The following is a 19,561-nucleotide window of genomic DNA, read 5'->3' as shown; positions in this document are numbered from 1 at the left end:
TTGTTTGTCTCTTCAACGGGATCATTCTCCCTTAAAGCCAGTCCTGTACTGTACAGCCTCAGGTCCTTAAAGCCAGTCTGTACTGTACAGCCTCAGGACCCCTTAAAGCCAGACTGTACTGTACAGCCTCAGGTCCTTAAAGCCAGACTGTACTGTACAGCCTCAGGTCCTTAAAGCCAGACTGTACTCTACAGCTCAGGTCCTTAAAGCCAGACTGTACTGTACAGCCTCAGGACCCCTTAAAGCCAGACTGTACTGTACAGCCTCAGGTCCTTAAAGCCAGACTGTACTGTACAGCCTCAGGTCCTTAAGCCAGACTGTACTCTACAGCTTCAGGTCCTTAAAGCCAGACTGTACTGTACAGCCTCAGGACCCCTTAAAGCCAGACTGTACTGTACAGCCTCAGGACCTTAAAGCCAGACTGTACTGTACTGTACAGCTTCAGGACCTTAAAGCCAGACTGTACTGTACAGCCTCAGGACCTTAAAGCCAGACTGTACTGTACTGTACAGCCTCAGGACCTTAAAGCCAGACTGTACTGTACAGCCTCAGGACCTTAAAGCCAGACTGTACTGTACAGCCTCAGGACCCTTAAAGCCAGACTGTACTGTACAGCCTCAGGACCCCTTAAAGCCAGACTGTACTGTACAGCCTCAGGACCTTAAAGCCAGACTGTACTGTACAGCCTCAGGTCCTTAAAGCCAGACTGTACTGTACAGCTTCAGGACCTTAAAGCCAGCCTGTACTGTACAGCATCAGGACCTTAAAGCCAGTCTGTACTGTACAGCCTCAGGTCCTTAAAGCCAGACTGTACTGTACAGCCTCAGGACCCCTTGGCCGCTCCAGGTGTTCTCCACGTCTCAGGTCCTCCTCCGTCAGCATCCCGTAGCTCCTTGCTCAGCTCTTTCGAGCCGCGCTCGTTCCACGTCTGCCCAGGACGCGTGGGCGTGATTTATGACTTCAATCAGAGCAGTGTTTTGCGACGCATCATTCTTTAATTTGTCTAATTACGCCGCTCTAATGTGCTCATTCCTCCTTTATTCTCAGGGACCCTCCGATGCGCTGACATACTTTAGTTCCTCTCGCTCTCTCCCTCTTTGAGTCGGTGTGAACGCCAGGGCCCCTCCTCCATGGTTCCTCTTGAGTCGGTGTGAACGCCAGGCCCCCTCCTGCGTGGTTCCTCTTTGAGTCGGTGTGAACGCCAGGGCCCCTCCTCCGTGGTTCCTCTTTGAGTCGGTGTGAACGCCAGGGCCCCTCATTTAAATTTTTTTTACATTTAGTCATTTAGCTGACGCTTTTATCCAAAGCGTCTTACAAGTTCTGTGCGACAAGACAGCAAGAAGGGTATAACTCTATCAGCTGAGTAACAATGTTCATCAAAGTGTTGCGTGTTACAGTGTAGGTTAGTTTATTAGGACAAGTGCATGACATTAAGGTTAGTCGGGGTTAGATTTTTTTTTTTTTTTTTTTTATCATTTCAGATAATGGTTGAAGAAGTGAGTCTTTAGTCGACGGCGAAAGATTGGACGGGATTCGGCTGTCCTAACTGGGATGGGTAGTTCATTCCACCATTGTGGGGCAAGGACTGAGAATAGGCGGCTTCTCTTTGATGACCCTCCGGGAGCTTGGATAGGAGTAGATCTGAGGCGGCCAGAAGATGCAGAGCGTAGGGGTCTTGAGGGTGTGTAGTTAGAGACCATTGACCGGAGGTAGGCGGGAGCGGTTCCCTTTGCCGCACGGTATGCTAGGTCGAGGGCCTTGAAGCGGATACGTGCAGCAATGGGGAGCCAGTGCAGGTCCCTAAGAAGTGGGGGTGACATGGGCCGACTTCGGTAGGTTTGAGATCAGGCGGGCCGCTGCGTTTTGAATGAGTTGAAGAGGCTTGGTGGCAGTGGCCGGGAGGCCAGCTAGCAGTGCGTTGCAGTAGTCGAGGCGGGAGATGACTGTTGATTGGACGAGGAGTTGGGTGGCTTCTTTTGTCAGGAAGGGGCGTATCCTTCTGACGTTGCTCAGGAGGAATCTGCAGGTTCTGGTTGTCGCTGCGATGTGAGCAGAGAAGTTCAGCTGGTCGTCGAGGACAACACCAAGGTTCTTGGCGGTCGGCGACGCGGTCACAGCTGCATTCTCGACTGTGATGGAGAGGTCGGTCAGGGGGAGGATTTGGCCGGCAGGTGGAGCAATTCTGTTTTGCTTAGGTTCAGTTTGAGGTGGTTGGTCGTCATCCAGGCGGAGATGTCGGACAGACAGGCCGAGATCCGCTCAGAGACGTGGATATCTGAGGGAGGGAAGGAGAGGAAGAGTTGAGTATCATCGGCATAACAATGATATGAGAAGCCATGAGACGTGATAATGTTACCCAGTGATTTAGTGTAGAGGGAGAAGAGAAGGGGTCCTAGGACCGAGCCCTGGGGGACACCCGTCCGGAGGGGGCGGGTGGCCGACAGAGTCCCTCTCCATGACACTTGGTAGGAGCGGTCATTGAGGTATGATGTCAGCCATGTCAGCGCAGATCCAGCCACTCCCATTCCTGCGAGGGCCGCGAGGAGGATCTGATGGTTGACTGTGTCGAAGGCTGCAGATAGATCTAGGAGAATCAGGACAGAGGAGAGGCCTTCGCTTTTGCTAAGTGAAGTGCCTCTGTGACCGCAATGAGGGCCGTTTCTGTGGAGTGGCCAGTCCGGAAGCCAGACTGATTGGGGTCTAGGAGGTCATTCTGTAAGAGATAAGCAGTAAGTTGGTTGGATACAGCACGTTCAAGTGTTTTAGAAAGGAAGGAGAGAAGAGAGACAGGACGATAGTTGGCTATGACGGTGGGGTTCAGGGTTGGTTTTTTTATGAGGGGCGTGACTCTGGCTTGTTTTAGGGAGGTGGGGACCACCCCCGAGTTGAGTGAGGAGTTGATGGTTGCAGTTAGGAATGGGAGGATGTCCGGTGCTATGGTCTGGAGGAGTGGGGAGGGTAGCTGGTCCAGCTGGCATGTAGTCGGACGGTTCGACGTTACCAGTGTCAGGGTCTCGGCTTCTGTAATGGGAGAGAAAGATGACAGAGTGAAGGATGAGGTTCTCGATTCAGCGTTTGGAATGGGTGGGGGTTGGGAGAAGGAGCTGCGGATGTTCTCCACTTTTTCCTCAAAGAAGATCGCAAAGTCTTCGGCAGAAAAAGATGAGGGAGGAGGAGGTGGGGGGGGGAGTGAGGAGGGAGGACATGGTAGCATGCAGTTTGCGAAGATTCTTGGCAGAGGCCTCGATCCTATGGTGAAAAAAAGAAGCTTTGGCATTAGTAATGGTTTTGGAGAATGTTAACAAGAGGTTGTGATATGTGTCGATGTCAGCAGTGAGGCGTGACTTTCTATACTTCCTCTCAGCCGCTCTCAGGACCTGTCTTTGTTCTCTCACTGCATCCGTCAGCCATGGACTGGGTGGGGAACGGCGGGCAGGTTTCTCAACGAGGGGACAGAGCTTGTCGAAGGAGGTTGCAAGGGCTGAGAGGAGGGTGGAGGTTGCCATCTCTGTGGGGAGAGCAGAGAAGGTGTCACTCAAAGGTAGAGCGGATATTATGTCAGAGGAGAGGGTGGAGGGGGATAGGGAGGGCAGGTTGCGTCTGAGTGAGACGGTTTGAGTTGGGGTGAAGACTTTTCGGTTAAGCATGAGAGTTAGTGAGAAGGATATGAAGGAATGGTCAGATACATGTAGGGGAGTTACCGTGGTGTTAATGATGCTGGAGTTACGGGAAAATATGAGATCCAAGGAGTTGCCTGCTTTGTGGGTGGGAGGCATGGCAGTGGGAGTCAGGTCAAATTGTTGTAGGAGGGAGACCACTGGGACCGACTGAGATGAGTCAGGCAGGTTGAAGTCGCCCAATAGAAGGAGCGGGGTACCATCTTCCGGTAAGGAGCTTAGAAGCATGTCCAGCTCATCTGTGAAGTGATCGAGGGGACCTGGAGGGCGATAGAGTGTAACAATGGTGAGATTGAAAGGATTAGAGACAGATACTGCATGATATTCGAGGGAGGAGAGTGACAGTTCTGGGAGTTGGGTTAGGTTTGAAGCCCATGAAGGAGATGTCATGAGGCCAGTGCCTCCACCCCGTCTGGAGGGTCGAGGTGTGTGAGTGAAGTTATAGTTTGTAGATAATGCTGCAGGTGTTGACGAGTTATTGGGGGTTATCCAGGTCTCAGTTAGAGCCAGGAGCTGCAGATTTAGACTATGGGCGTAGGCAGTAATGAAGTCAGCTTTCTTGACTGCTGATTGACAATTCCATAAGCCTCCCTGTACTGTGACAGGTGTATTAGTGGCTGTAGGAGGGTAGGAGAGATTAGCCGGGTTGCTAGCAAACTGGCGTGGATGGGTTGATTCTGTTCTTGAGGAGCAGATTGTGGATATAGGTATGAGGCACATTGTGGTGTCAAGAGTGGTAGGAGGAGGTTGAAGGGGGTAGGGAGGAAGCGAGATAGTAGGGAAATAGCAGAGTGGGAGGGAAATGTGGGATTATGGTGTACTTAGCACTGGGTGGATCGGTGGATCCCTCTGCTGAGAACTCCAGGAAAACTCCTCCTCTTTGTCCCTCTTCGTTTCTCGACGCTTCGCTGACGCTAAGCCAGCACGTCTTTAAATCACTATCACTAATTACTGATGAGTGACACCTGCAGCAAAAGGCCACACCTCCAGTTTCTGTCAGCTGGGTGAAACTAATTACAAACAATTTCCACAACACAATTTAGTCACACACTTCAAAATGATGTACACAGTATTATTCAGTTAAAAGATCCTACCCTCTCTGCTGTTGTCCTCAGAATGAATCCAACAGAGAAAAAGCTGGTATTTAAGCAGAAAAACTGTCACAAGTGCCCACTTAACTACATGCACAAAGGCCACACCTCCAGTTTCTGTCAGCTGGGTGAAACTAATTACAAACAATTTCCACAACACAATTTAGTCACACACTTCAAAATGATGTACACAGTATTATTCAGTTAAAAGATCCTACCCTCTCTGCTGTTGTCCTCCTCCTCCATGGTTCCTCTTTGAGTCGGTGTGAACGCCAGGGCCCCTCCTGCGTGGTTCCTCTTTGAGTCGGTGTGAACGCCAGGGCCCCTCCTGCATGTTCCTCTTTGAGTCGGTGTGAACGCCAGGGCCCCTCCTGCATGGTTCCTCTTTGAGTCTGTGTGAACGCCAGGGCCCCTCCTGCATGGTTCCTCTTTGAGTCGGTGTGAACGCCAGGGCCCCTACTGCGTGGTTCCTCTTTGAGTCGGTGTGAACGCCAGGGCCCCTCCTGCATGGTTCCTCTTTGAGTCGCTGTGAACGCCAGGGCTCCTCCTGCGTGGTTCCTCTTTGAGTCGCTGTGAACGCCAGGGCCCCTCCTGCATGGTTCCTCTTTGAGTCGGTGTGAACGCCAGGGCCCCTACTGCGTGGTTCCTCTTTGAGTCGGTGTGAACGCCAGGGCCCCTCCTGCGTGGTTCCTATTTGAGTCGGTGTGAACGCCAGGGCCCCTCCTGTGTGGTTCCTTTCATTAGCACAGAAAAGTGCATAGAACACAGCCTCTCAACAGCCCCAATAACCGCTACCATTAGTCACCTATTGGAAGTCAAAAGCCCCGCTCCTGTCAGCCGGGAGGACGGGGCTGCGCTCACGGACGGAACGGCGGGTTCCACCTGTTCGCAAGGCTGGCCAGGTTTTTGCAACAATGAATACAAGTTAATCTGCACTTCCCTGCGGCAATAGCTCTTGGCCATGTGGTTGAGCGAGCGAGCGAGGGAGGGTGGCTGCGAGCTGAGAGAGAGAGAGAGAGAGAGAGAGAGAGAGAGAGAGAGAGAGAGAGAGAGAGAGAGAGAGAGAGAGAGAGAGAGAGAGAGAGAGAGAGAGAGAGAGAGAGAGAGAGAGAGAGAGAGAGAGAGAGAGAGAGAGAGAGATGCACACACACTCAATACACACACATACTTGAGACATGCCACCTATCTGAGCAGTTCATATGTGCCACTGCATTTCATTGTATATTGTATTATTTCAATGACATTTCCATGTTATTGTTAACAGGTTAGAGCAGCTACACAGTGTAGAGCTGTGAATCTTCACTGGCCTCACGATTCGATTACGATCCAGCTGTCCACGATTCGAGAGAGAGAGAGAGAGAGAGAGACTCTCCTGTGTCACTTCACTCCTTTTCTCTCTATCCCTATCTCTCTCTATCCTTCCATCTCTCCACTTATGAGTCATCAATCATCGGTGACACTCCCTCCCGTGAGGGTGATGCTGAGACCCCTCTCTCCATGGAGAAGAAGGAAGGGTGTACCTTGTGCGCTCCTCCGTCACACAGTCCCGCGGACGCTGGAGGGACTTACGTAGCCAGAAAGGGGGGCTTCAACCAGACCCTCATGCAAATGTCAATGAAGGAATCATTCATTCTGTTTCAGAGAGGTTTTCCAACCATTATATTATATAATATTACACCTGGTGTAGCCATCGTCACTTGGCTTTAAGTTGTTGCTTCAGTCGTTGTTTTTTATTTTTATTTTTATTTATTTTTTAAACACATCGATATCCATTAGTCCTAGAACACAGAGGGGAGAATTTATTTTGGTCCGGTATTGTCGTTTTGTCTCCCCGGCTTTAAGTGGGGTCTTAAAGTGATGTATCGCTCTCTGGCAGACAGACAACGGTGTAAAGCATTTGTTGTGTTCCTGGACGCGTGGCTCACAGTGGGGAAAAAGCCACCGGGAACGGCGGCAGACGAGACAACACTTACAATTCTGCTGACTGGCTCGACCATAACAAACGGCGCTGCGGAGAACACTCAACACTCGACCCAAAAAATATATATAAAAAAGCGATAATGCAGGAACGGCTTGGCCTGCCGGGCGCCAGCACTTTACCACGGTTCTCTGAGGGATACCACCTAACACTGACACGACGCAGAAGGATCATTTTATAGTTTGTACGACATTTACTGATTTACCCAGCATGCCCCTCTCCCACTTGGCCGAATGGAGCCAGACAAACCTGTCCCACGCTAATGACACAGGTAAACATTTTAAATAATGTTTTTTATTTTATTTTTATCCACTTTTTCTCCCCGTTTTCTATTTTTCTCCCATCCCAATTTCGTAGTATCCAATTCTTCCCTCCCCTGTCTTGAACGTTGCTAGACTATGCCTCCCACTGGTCAGCTGTAGTGAGGACAGAAGCCTTGCATCACGTGTCCCCTCCGGTACACAAGGAGGCAGCCTGTCGCATCTTTTCACCGCAGCAGCTCGAACTCTCAATGGCGAGGAGTAACGCTTGGGAGGCTCACGCTGCCCCCGATACTTCCTGTTTCCGCCGCACCGGCGTCACCCAACCGACCTGTAGGAGTCGCTGTCCACAACGTCCAATCCCCACCCACCGGCTTTCCCACCCCTGACACTGCCAATTGTGTTAGTATGACGGCCGGCCAAGCCGGTAGCAACGCCGAGAGCTGGGCTCGATACAATAATAATGTTTTTTATAAACATGCTTTTGTGATAAATACACTGAGGCCTTTACCAAGTTGGTCACTATGGTTACAGCATAATCATTTCTTATTGTAGTATCTTTTTGTTTTGATTGTTTTCTTCTTGCCTTTTTGCCATTAGATGTTACAGAGCATGTCTGCAACAGTAGGTCAAGCCACATTAGAGCGTGTCTGCAGTCAGAGCAGCCTGTGGCGTTGGTCCTGTTTACCTGCCTGCCAATGGAGGTGGAGGTAGAGTGACCCGTCTGCTTGAGAGTCTCTGCTTGTTACACAGAGATGAGGGGAGTGTCTCCATCTCTCCTCCTCCCTCACTCCCTCCCTCCCTCCCTCCCTCCCTCCCTCCCTCCCTCAGCCCCCTCTTCCTCCCCCTCCTCTCACAGCTATGGCTGATGGGCCAGTCGTAAATCTCTGCCACCCGTTTCCATGACGATGCTCTGTAGCACCATGCACTGGGGGTTCCTGGTGTGTGTGTGTGTGTGAGTGTGTGTTTGTGTGCATCTGTCTGGAAGGGGGTTCACCTCCTTGTAAATGTCATGAAAGACGAGGCAGATAAAAAGGAAATGCTCATAAATGTCCTTCTCTCTCTGTATGCCAGCAGGTAGGAGCAGCGTTCACAGAGGGAAGGACACACAATATTTTACAGCCGGGGGACAAGCCACAATGTAGTTGTCTGTGTTTGTGTGTATGCGCATGTTTACGTTTTGTGTGTTTGTGCATGATGAAATTAAACTGGACTTTGAAGAAGCACATCGCTACATCGTCATGAGTGTGTTTCCATTTGTGTGTTTGTGCACGAGAGTGTGTTTCTGTTGAGTGTGTTTCCGTTTGTGTATGAGTGTGTTTCCATTTGTGTGTTTGTGCACGAGAGTGTGTTTCTGTTGAGTGTGTTTCCGTTTGTGTGTGAGTGTGTTTCCATTTGTGTGTTTGTGCACGAGAGTTCAAGTTTCAAGTTTCTTTAACACTTTGATTGCCTAAGGTTAAATTCATGATATACCATCCGTTGCCAGCTCTATTTGTCTATGTAGAAGTTCCCCTTCTTTGCAGGGCTATAACTTTTTAAATTCTATTGCTAAATTGCCATTATTAGGGCCCATTCAATGTCCTATATGTATTGTTCAGGGTGTATGGACGTTAAACTTTTTCATTCACATATTCATACTAAAATATGATCTAAAGTATAAGTATGTTTTCATCTCTTTCTGCAGCTTTCTCCAGAACGTGATTTATAGCCCCAAATGCATTATATTGATGATCAAATACAGTTTGATGGCAATCGGCGCGATATAAAAAAATCCAACTGGACGGACTTCTGGAAGTTACTACGTATCATCTGATGTTGACCGGATGGCCGAGGGGGCGTTTATAATTCCGTGGGCAGCGTTATACCATTCATCTAATGTGGGTCAAATGTTCATCATAGCAGTTAGTATCGTACACATTGAAAAATAACGCTGAATCTTACCGTATCTTCCTCGCGCCGTTGGGCGATGAGCGTGGAACAGACATTTTCCTATTATGGGATATAGAAATATCCGGTCCATTTCCAGGTTGTATAATAATATATACGTCCAAATCATGTTGTTTTTTCGAGTTATTTGCAGCGATCGATGTTCACTGTGTGAAGACTGAGTCTCTAACATTAGCGAGTGCCCGGACCACATATGGAGTGAGTCCTGCCGGGTTAAAGGTAACATCCGTTTTTTCGATCTGCCGATCGGCCACCAGATGGCGATCTTGAACCGCTAGAGGATTGAGAGGAGATCACACTTGTGTCTGAGGGCCCCGGAAAGGAAATATGATTCCGATCACAGATTTTTGAAATATTGATATCAAAGACGAGTTACGGCGTCTTCGGCAACTTGAGCATGGTGGGGAAGGACGCCTAAAAGCGTCTTCCGGCAGTTAAAGTGTTAATAGTTGTCATACAGAAGTACAGAATACTTTTATACAAAATGCTTCTTACTGTTCTGTTACGCTCCAGAGACTGTGCTAGACAAGATAAGTATGAAATAACATAGTATAGCATGTAAATTAGAAGTAAAGAATTAGGTCACAGTGTTCAGTATAGACATATGTACAATGTTCGATGCAGAGTAGACGTAACTGAGTTACCATATAATATACAATATACTATGCAGTGTACTAATATACAATACTATATAGTGCAAAGCAGAAATGGGATGAGGTACAATTTAGGTACAATTTACAGTAAGGTGTACGAGTTGTAGTGCAAATCCTTTATCAATAAATATAAAGTGTGTTTAGGTGATCTAAAGTGTGGAGAGTGGGTGCTGCAGTGTGTTGTTTGTTTAAAATGAGTGTGTGCGTGTGGATGTGTGTGCTGTGTGCATTTGATGGTTGTTGTATAGTGTTTATTGTTCGTTGAGCAGCCTGATGGCCTGGGGATAGAAGCTTCTTCTGAGTCTTTCTGTGCTCGCCTTGAGACTCCGGTATCGCTTGCCTGACCGCAGCAGTTCAAAGAGGCAGTTGTTTGGGTGGCTGGAGTCCTTGTGTCCTAGTGTGTTTCTGTTTGTGTGTGTGTGTGTATGAGAGTGTGTTTCCGTTTGTGTGTTTGGCATTGAGAGTGTGTTTCCGTTTGTGCACAAGAGTGTGTTTCCATTTGTGTGTTTGTGCACAAGAGTGTGTTTCCGTTTGTGTGTTTGTGCACAAGTGTGTGTTTCCGTTTGTGTATGAGAGTGTGTTACCGTTTGTGTGTTTGGCATTGAGAGTGTGTTTCCGTTTGTGTGTTTGTGCACAAGAGTGTGTTTCCGTTTGTGTGTGTGAGTGTGTTTCAGTGTGTGTGAGTGTGTTTCAGTGTGTGTGAGTGTGTTTCAGTGTGTGTGAGTGTGTTTCAGTGTGTGTGAGTGTGTTTCAGTGTGTGTGTGAGTGTGTGTTTCTGGAGCTCCATGAAGTGTTGTGTGTGGCGGTGACGTCCTCCACGCTGGTATTGTATCTACAGCTGACGATGCTGCGAGGCTCACTGTACAAAGAGGAGCGGCTCGCTACAGACAACCGTTGCTTAGAGACCGTCGGTACCTTACCGTCGCCAGGCACTACCGTCGCCACGGTGACAGATGGAGGCAGGCCTGTCGGAAGCCATCGCCCCGTGCCCAGATCTCCAAACACACAGCGTATAGTGGCCAATGATAATCTGCTCAGTAATGGCCTCATTTAGTGACTGCTGTGTTGCCAGGCTGGCTGTAGCAGCACCCCCCCCCCCCCCCCCCTCTGCTACTGTACTCTGGGTTCAGTCAGTTCAGGAACAAGCAAAGATGGCCATACGTAGGGCTGAACGATTAATCGATTTTAAATCGAAATCGCGATTTGGAATGATGCAATTAGCACAAAAAAAAAACTTAACTTAACTGAATGCACATGTGTGCGTGTGTGTGGACTACTGTCAGGTATTGAAATGAACAATGCAACTTCCTTATACAAAAAAAATTATGAATAATTAAATATCGATACTTGGCGTCCCTGTATCGATACAGTATCGCCACGCAAAGTATCGCGATACTACTACGTATCGATTCTTCCCCCCACCCCTACCATTCATGCAGGCATGTGTGGTTGCAGACGGTTGTCTATTGAGAGAGGAGATAAGATAAGCCATTACTTTATTGATCCCCTTGGGGAAATGCAGCATGGGGAGGGGAGGTACAGGTATGGGCAGGGTAATAGTAGAAGACATACAGGCAATAAAATTATAGTACAGTAGAAAAAGTTTAAATAAGCAGTGTAAACCATAGAATTTACTCTGAATATAAGCATACAGTATGAGCAAGTAGGCAGTGTAATCAAATGTGCAGATGAGGCATCAGTTATATTATGTTACAATAAATATGGACAATAACATTACATTAACATTTTGTCCTTTAGCTGACGCTTTTATCCAAAGCGACGTACAGGTTCTGTACGACATGTCAGCAGGAAGGGTACGACTCTTAACAACTGAGTAACAATGTTCATCAAACAGTGCTGAAACTTGGGTGCTGCAGTGATGAGTGCCTAGAAGTAAAGACATATTAGAATAGTAGGAAGAGTGCATGATAGTATAAGACAGTAAGAATGTTAGTTTGTAATCTGAATCTGAATATATACTATGAGCAAGTAAAGTATACAGTATACATAGGTGCAGTATACATAAGGTAAAGGTACCCTATAACACACATGATATACGTCATACCTTATAGTCTGTGCAGTTTAGGTGAGAGTCAGACACACTTAGTGATCAGACATGCGTCCTTCACAACTGAACAAATATGCATTAAAAAATAATAATAATAATAACAATCCCCATTGTTGCACATCGTTGTCAACAATGCTCGCAAACACGGATGACGCAGAAATATAAACAAAGCTAATAATGCGTGTGTTGCTAATGATGGCTCTCCGCTGAGACCCAGGCAGTTAGCGGTTTAACCAGCCAGAGCTCCATAACAGCAGGGAAGTTGGTTGTTTGGTTTTGTCTGGCATTTTGATAGATGGTTAAACCTTAAAGGGGAACTATTTTACTATTTATTTCACTATTTGGGCACTTTTACACAATTCCTGTGAGTCTATGGAACACCTCTGTAATATATATATATTTTTTTATTCATTGTTTTGTATTTCTAATCAAGTCCTCAAAAACAGCATTTTTCTACCTCAAGATCTCGAGCTGTTTTGAGCTGACTGTGTGGACTGGGGTGCAGGGGCCTGTGTGCAGCTGTTCTTGTATCTCAACATTAACATGCAGCGGTGACTATATGACATCACATATCGCGCACATTTTCAAATGACTCAGTTCAGTGAGGGTGAATATTGTGAGAGGAGAATTGGAAGAATGCGCCAATATGAGAATTTTGAGACATAGATCATATTAATATAAGTTCACATAGCTAGGAAACAATGCTAAACACTCAAAAAGGCCATTTATAAGATAGTTCCCCTTAAAGAAGGCGAGGGGCTGAATATGTATATGACACAGCGTGGCAGGAGCCTGAGGGCAAGGCCCCGTAGAGGTCCGTTATTTGAGAGCTGGAGGCAGAATCAGCATCTTGTGTGTGTCTTCATTTCTCTCACTCTGACTGTCCGTATGTGGGCCCACCTGTACATACCCCCCCTCCTGCAGGATGGAGCCAAGGTCCAAAACACCTTCTGATCTAGGAACTTCAAACACACTCTGGGGCTTCATTTGCAACACACACACACACCTCTGCTTGACGATGTAATGCTATTATACCTTGAAAACTACTGTCGAGTCAATTACACTACGTTTTCCATTTTATTTAGCAGACACTCTAATCTGGAGTCGCTTACAAAATGTGGAACGATAAAAACAAGCTCAAAATCATCACAGACTGAGTTGCCCAAATGAGACCCAAATGAGACCCAAATGAGTTGAGTACCAAGACTGAAGGGAAAGCATACACTAAGTTGAAGTTGTGTACTTCTCAGGGGGGATTTAAAAAGGCCCTAAAGGATCAAATAATTCAGGAGTACAGTTTTGAGTAAAACATCAAATATATATATATATTTTTTTTTTATAAATCTATATCTTGTAGCATATTTTAAGTTTTTCTTTCTTATATTAAAGTATATTTCGTTTTTAAGAATTGTAAAGGATAGGCAAAAATAAACATGTGCTTCAGCCTATTCCTTTTTTCGGTCATTGAGTTTGGATTTTGTGTGTGAGCTTACTTTGAATAGTACATTTGTGATATATTTTTATTAAAAATAAATTGAAAGTCCACACAAGTGTGTTTTTGATTGATCTGTAAACAAAGACCGAAAATTAACTATTCATCATGAAGTAGCCTAGGAATGAGTAACAAACGAGTAAGTATTAAAAACAAAAATTTTAAAAGCTACACAAGAGCAAGATCAATTTAGCAATTGAAGGGGGAAGGTAGCTAGAGAGGTAGCTAGGGAGGTAGGGAAGGAAGGGAGGAAGGAGGAATGGAAGGATGGTAGGGGAGGAGGTAGGGAAGGAATGAGGAGGCCATCAAGTATTCCTAAAAGAGTTTTCACAGCAACCAGAACCATGAAGAGAACATTAAATACTTCTGATACACTGACATAACGCAGAAGGACAATTCTATAGTGAGGCCTTCCTGTTTGTACGACATTAACATTACTGATTTACCCAGCATGCCCCTCTCCCACTTGGCTGAATGGAGCCAGACAAACCTGTCGCATGCTAATGAGATGGGTAAAAAAAAATTAAATACTTGCTTTTCTGATAAATACACTGTCGGTCACTATGGTTACAGTATAATAATTCTCTTTTTTCTTATTGTAGTTTTTCAGTGTGCGTGTCCATGTGTGCATGTGGAGCTTATAGTGGACGTTGTGTAACCGTGCTGGTGTATTAAGCCTAGGGCTGGGCGATATGGAAAAAAATCATATCGCGATAACGATATGATAATGTTATCATATTTCTCGATATCGATAATTATCGAATTGTTATAAGTATTAAAAACAAATTATTTTATTTTTATTTTTATAACAACAGATGTATGTTTATTTTGCAGCAATTCTTTGTCATTGCCGCCATCTTTAGTGTTACATCCCCTCACACTCCAGTTCTCAGGCTGCAGCTGGTTTAAAAGCGAAAGTAAACCGGCTTCTCTGCTGGCTGTGGCTCCAGAGGAGTTGAACAGTTCTGGCTCTGCTAGTTTATTTTTGATCTTTTGGCGCTTTTTTGGTGGACAAACCACCGCACATGTGCACTGTGACTCGTGACTGGAGTCTAGCTCTGCTAGCACACATAGCCTACTGTGTACAGACGGTTTCAAAATGTATTTTAAATTAGAAAGCAAACAAAATAAATGGACAAGAGAAAAATAAATCTCAATTTGGTCAGTATTGTCATTTGGACAAGCAAAGCCATTACTTTAAGTTGCAGGCAAGAAAGACAAGTCTGTCCACTGTCTCTGGTTTTAAAACTGCCCTGTTGCAGGTCACAAAAAAAAAAAAAAACTATTTTTCAATATTTATTTTTTTGATATTCTATCGATTATTTATTAAAATATATCGCGATATTTATCGTTATCGTTATATCGCCCAGCCCTAATTAAGCCTATAGAACACCGTGTTTAGCCGTGCTGGTGTATTAAGCCTATAGAACACAGTGTTTAGCCGTGCTGGTGTATTAAGCCTATAGAACACAGTGTTTAGCCGTGCTGGTGTATTAAGCCTATAGAACACAGTGTTTAGCCGTGCTGGTGTATTAAGCCTATAGAACACAGTGTTTAGCCGTGCTGGTGTATTAAGCCTATAGAACACAGTGTTTAGCCGTGCTGGTGTATTAAGCCTATAGAACACAGTGTTTAGCCGTGCTGGTGTATTAAGCCTATAGAACACAGTGTTTAGCCGTGCTGGTGTATTAAGCCTATAGAACACAGTGTTTAGCCGTGCTGGTGTATTAAGCCTATAGAACACAGTGTTTAGCCGTGCTGGTGTATTAAGCCTATAGAACACAGTGTTTAGCCGTACTGGTGTATTAAGCCAATAGCAGATGTGGCGTATTTTGCGCAGGCATTGACAGCTGAGCCAGATTAAGCTTTTTAGATGGACAGAGGAGAATGAACAGTTAGCCTCAGTTAGAACAGATACTCATGGACAGAGCTCAGCTCTCTCTGTGTGTGTGTGTGTGTGTGTGTGTGTGTGTGTGTGTGTGTGTGTGTGTGTGTGTGTGTGTGTGTGTGTGTGTGTGTGTGTGTGTGTGTGTGTGTGTGTGTGTGTGTGTGTGTGTGTGTGTGTGTGTGTGTGTGTGTGTGTGTGTGTGTGTGTGTGTGTGTGTGTGTGTGTGTGTGTGTGTGTGTGTGTGTGTGTGTGTGTGTGTGTGCAGTGCATGGATAATACCGCTCAGGTCTGACAGTTAATGCCTGGCATTTGAAAAGTGCGTATTGATTGAAAGGATGATATTGGACGGAGGAGGAAGGAAGGAGACTCGATGCAGTAGGCGCTGTCAGCTGGGATTGAACCCAGATGTTTGACGGGATCAAATCGGCAGAGAGCGCGTCTGTGCGTGGATATACTGTATGTGTGTGGAGGGGGGGGGTGTATGTGTGCACTGTATGTAGGCGTGAGATATTATCTTTCCCAGACAGACACGCTAAGGGACTGACACACTATAGTGGCCTATTTCTATGACTTTCACACTTCCTAGTATCACACGCACACACGCACACACACACACACACACACACACACACACACACACACACACACACACACACACACACACACACACACACACACTACATGTGTTCAGCATCCTACTGTAGGCTGGCTGCATGTCATACACACACACATCCACACACATAATTTTGCGTTTTTCATGTATTCCCTCTCTTCTCATTTCCATAACATCACACATTTTATTTCATACAGCGCAGAGGGAGGGAGAGATGGAGAGGGAGAGGTAGGGAGGGGAGGAGGAGGAGAAAGAGAAAGAGAAGAGAGGGGCAGAGAGATTTGGGTGAAAGTCCTGGGTGGAACTAGGCTGTTTCCATTTGAACATATCCATGTTTGTGTGTGTGTGTGTGTGTGTGTGTGTGTGTGTGTGTATATATATATATGTGCGTGTGTTTCCAATTTCCATGCACATGTGTGTGTGCGCACATGCACTGCAGGCTCTAATGATATTTCTGCCTACCCTGGTCACTATTAATGCATGAACATATCATTTATGCAGCTCCTGTCTGTCACTCCACAAACAACCCTCGATTTATGACACGAGGGGAAGCAAAGCGTGTGTGTGTGTGTGTGTGTGTGTGTGTGTGTGTGTGTGTGTGTGTGTGTGTGTGTGTGTGTGTGTGTGTGTGTGTGTGTGTGTGTGTGTGTGTGTGTGTGTGTGTGTGTGTGTGTGTGTGTGTGTGTGTGTGTGTGTGTGTGTGTGTGTGTGTGTGTGTGTGTGTGTGTGTGTGTGTGTGTGTGTGTGTGTGTGTGTGTGTGTGTGTGTGCACGCGAATGCAAGCGACTGCAACTGCATGTTTACCAGCATTTGGGGGGCGTGAAGGAGAGAGATGGAGGTAGAGAGAGGGAGGTGAAGAGCGAGCGAGCGATAGAGAGAGAGAGAGGGAGGGAGGGAGGGAGGGAGGGCGATGATGCTCAGGGAAGAGGGGAGGGGGAGGGCGCAGTGAAGGTAGCGAGAGAAAGAGAGGAGAGAAGAAAAAAAGGAAAGGCGGCGAGAGGGAGATCCGCGGAGGACGTGCCGACTTGCCTCTAGATGCTGGAGCCGTCGACAGCGGAGCGCGGAGCTCAGTGGACACAGGAAGATGGTCTCAGTAAGAGGGGAACTGACCGTTGCCTATAATTTAATGTTCAGTATCTTGGATTCCCTTCTCCATGGGTAATGCTAACGGCCAGGAGTGCAGAGCCGCGCTTGCCTCTCTCTCTCTCTGTCTTCTCCTCTAGTCTCTTTTTATCTCTTCTCTGTTTCTTTCTCTCTCTCTTTGTTTTCTCCTCTAGTCTCTTTTTATCTCTTCTATGTTTTTCTCTCTCTCTCTCTTTGTCTTCTCTGTGTCTCTTTCTCTCTCGCTCTCTTCCGTCTTCTCTCTCTCTCTCTCTGTATCGTTCTCACTTTCTTGGATTTCTCTCGCTTGCTTGCTCCGTTTGATTCTTTTTCACTGACTCTCTAATCTCACACACACATGCGCGTGAGCCGCCACCACACACACACACACACACACACACACACACCACACACGCACACACACACAGACACACACACGCACGCTGCCAGCGTGGATGGGGTCTAGTGAGCGCTGGGCTAGACCCTGGGGCTGGCCCCTCTCTCTCTCTCTCTCTCTCTCTCTCTCTCCTCTCTCTCTCTCTCTCTCTCTCTCTCTCTCTCTCTCTCTCTCTTCGTTGCACCAGTCAAGCCCAGCGCTGGACGCGCCGCTAATGCAGATAGATCGCGCTGTCCCCCCTTTCTCTGCAAACGCACGGCGTCGTGGATGTGCGAGTGAAAGGAATGAGGCAAAGAAAGAGGGGAGATGAGAGGAGGAGGAAGAGGAGGCGAGGGCTAGACGAGCGCAGCGATGGCACCATTTAAGATCAGAAGATCAGAAGTTATTTGTTTTTTATAAAATGTTTTCCCTTTACCTAATATTGACATGTGTCAGTGACCTTTCTCTCTCTCTCTCTCTCTCTCTCTCTCTCTCTCTCTCTCTCTCTCTCTCTCTCTCTCCTCTCTGTCTCTGTCTCTCTCTCTCTCTCTCTCTCTCTCTCTCTCTCTGTCTCTGTCTCTCTGTCTCTCTCCTCTCTCGCTGTTTCCCAGGGGTGGCACCTGCAAAGAAGAGCCCAAAACTGGTAAGTAACAATCATCCTTTTAATCTCTCAGTTTTTTTTCCTTTTGCCCTCTCTCCTTCCATCCATCCATCCATCCATCCGTCCGTCCTCCTTTCTTATCTGGTTCCCTTGTACTTTTCTCATTCCTTTTCTTCATCCTCCTCTCCATCTCTCTCTCTCCCCCCCCCCCCCCCCCCCCCCTGTTGTATGTGGCGTTGGGGTTGGTTGTTGTGGATCTTTGTGGGGGGCTGCTTCGCTGCGCACCGGGTGACCCCCCCCCTGCTGGGATGGAGGCTGGGATGGAGGAGGAGGAGGAGGGGGGGGGGGGGGGGGGGGGGGGGGGGGGGGCTGCTATGATGCATTGTGAGCCGGGTCTCTACCAGACCTGATGATCGCCCTCCTGCCGGGTGCTATGCTGCTGCTAGCATCATGGAACCATGGCCTGCTGCTTCGCTGCTGTTATCTGCTGCTTTACCAGCAGGCTCTCCTGACCACTCTGGGTTTTGTTGACTGAGACATAATGAAGTGATTCTCTTTGCAGGGCGATGATGGTTTGGAGATGGCTCCACCTTACAGAGATTACCTTAGGAGGGTAGGTCACGATGATCCTCCTCGGATGGTTTGAGAGGTTTTGGTGATGAAGGGTCTTGGACTCTGGTGTGTGGTGGTGGCTGCACAAAACGGGTTTATAGCCTACTGGTATTAGACAGTACTGGTGACGGGTTGATAGCCTACTGGTATTAGACAGTACTGGTGAAGGGTTGATAGCCTACTGGTATTAGACAGTACTGGTGAAGGGTTGATAGCCTACTGGTATTAGACAGTACTGGTGACGGGTTGATAGCCTACTGGTATTAGACAGTACTGGTGACGGGTTGATAGCCTACTGGTATTAGACAGTACTGGTGAAGGGTTGATAGCCTACTGGTATTAGACAGTACTGGTGAAGGGTTGATAGCCTACTGGTATTAGACAGTACTGGTGAAGGGTTGATAGCCTACTGGTATTAGACAGTACTGGTGAAGGGTTGATAGCCTACTGGTATTAGACAGTACTGGTGAAGGGTTGATAGCCTACTGGTATTAGACAGTACTGGTGACGGGTTGATAGCCTACTGGTATTAGAAGTACTGGTGACGGGGCGGTCAGGTGGCGTAGCGGAGATTGCGTTCGTCACCAACCCCGGAGCGGCTGGATTCGCCTGTTCGAATCCAGCTCACAGCTCCGGGGTTGTCACCAGCTTGGCTGGCCGTTCACACTAATACAATTGGCTGTATTAGAGGGTGGGAGAAGCTGGCGGGGTGGGTCCGGGTCGTTGTAAACAGCGACTCCTACAGTTCGGTCGGGGCGCCTGCTCAGCGCGGATAGGACTTGAGTGGGGTAGTGTGATCCTTCCCCACGTTACACCCTCTCAGTGAGAGTCCGCGCTGCCAGGTGAAAAGAAGCGGTTGATTGGCTAGACGTGTGTCGGAGGAAGCACGTGATAGCCTCCACTCTCCCAGACCGACTGTGGGGGGGTAAGTGCGCAGCGACCAAGAAGGGGATTGGGAATTGGCATAACGACTAACATTGGGATGGGAGAAAATCTGAGGAAAAAGGAGGGGGAAAAAGAATAAAAAAAATAAGTACTGGTGACGGGTTGATAGCCTACTGGTATTAGACAGTACTGGTGACGGGTTGATAGCCTACTGGTATTAGACAGTACTGGTGACGGGTTGATAGCCTACTGGTATTAGACAGTACTGGTGACGGGTTGATAGCCTACTGGTATTAGACAGTACTGGTGACGGGTTGAT

At 47.3% G+C, this 19,561-nt stretch overlaps 1 protein-coding gene across 7 annotated transcripts in view; it reads left to right on the top strand.

Annotated features, from left to right (window-relative positions):
* magi1b (membrane associated guanylate kinase, WW and PDZ domain containing 1b) overlaps positions 1-19,561 on the top strand; it is a 424,255-nt gene that overhangs the window by 348,385 nt on the left and 56,309 nt on the right. For 6 of the 7 annotated variants that reach the window (XM_084316721.1, XM_084316719.1, XM_084316720.1 and 3 more), the window contains 2 exons: positions 17,756-17,787; positions 18,308-18,358. In XM_084316721.1, the coding sequence (XP_084172847.1) occupies positions 17,756-17,787; positions 18,308-18,358 (83 nt within the window). The remainder of the gene's footprint in view (positions 1-17,755; positions 17,788-18,307; positions 18,359-19,561) is intronic. The other variant, XM_084316722.1, reaches the window with a different exon arrangement.

This window comes from Notolepis coatsorum (assembly GCF_963971535.1).
Source record: "Notolepis coatsorum genome assembly, chromosome: 6".
NCBI lineage: Eukaryota > Metazoa > Chordata > Actinopteri > Aulopiformes > Paralepididae > Notolepis > Notolepis coatsorum.
The sequence above is the reverse complement of the archived record's forward strand: the minus strand, read 5'-3'. Positions and strand labels throughout refer to the sequence as shown.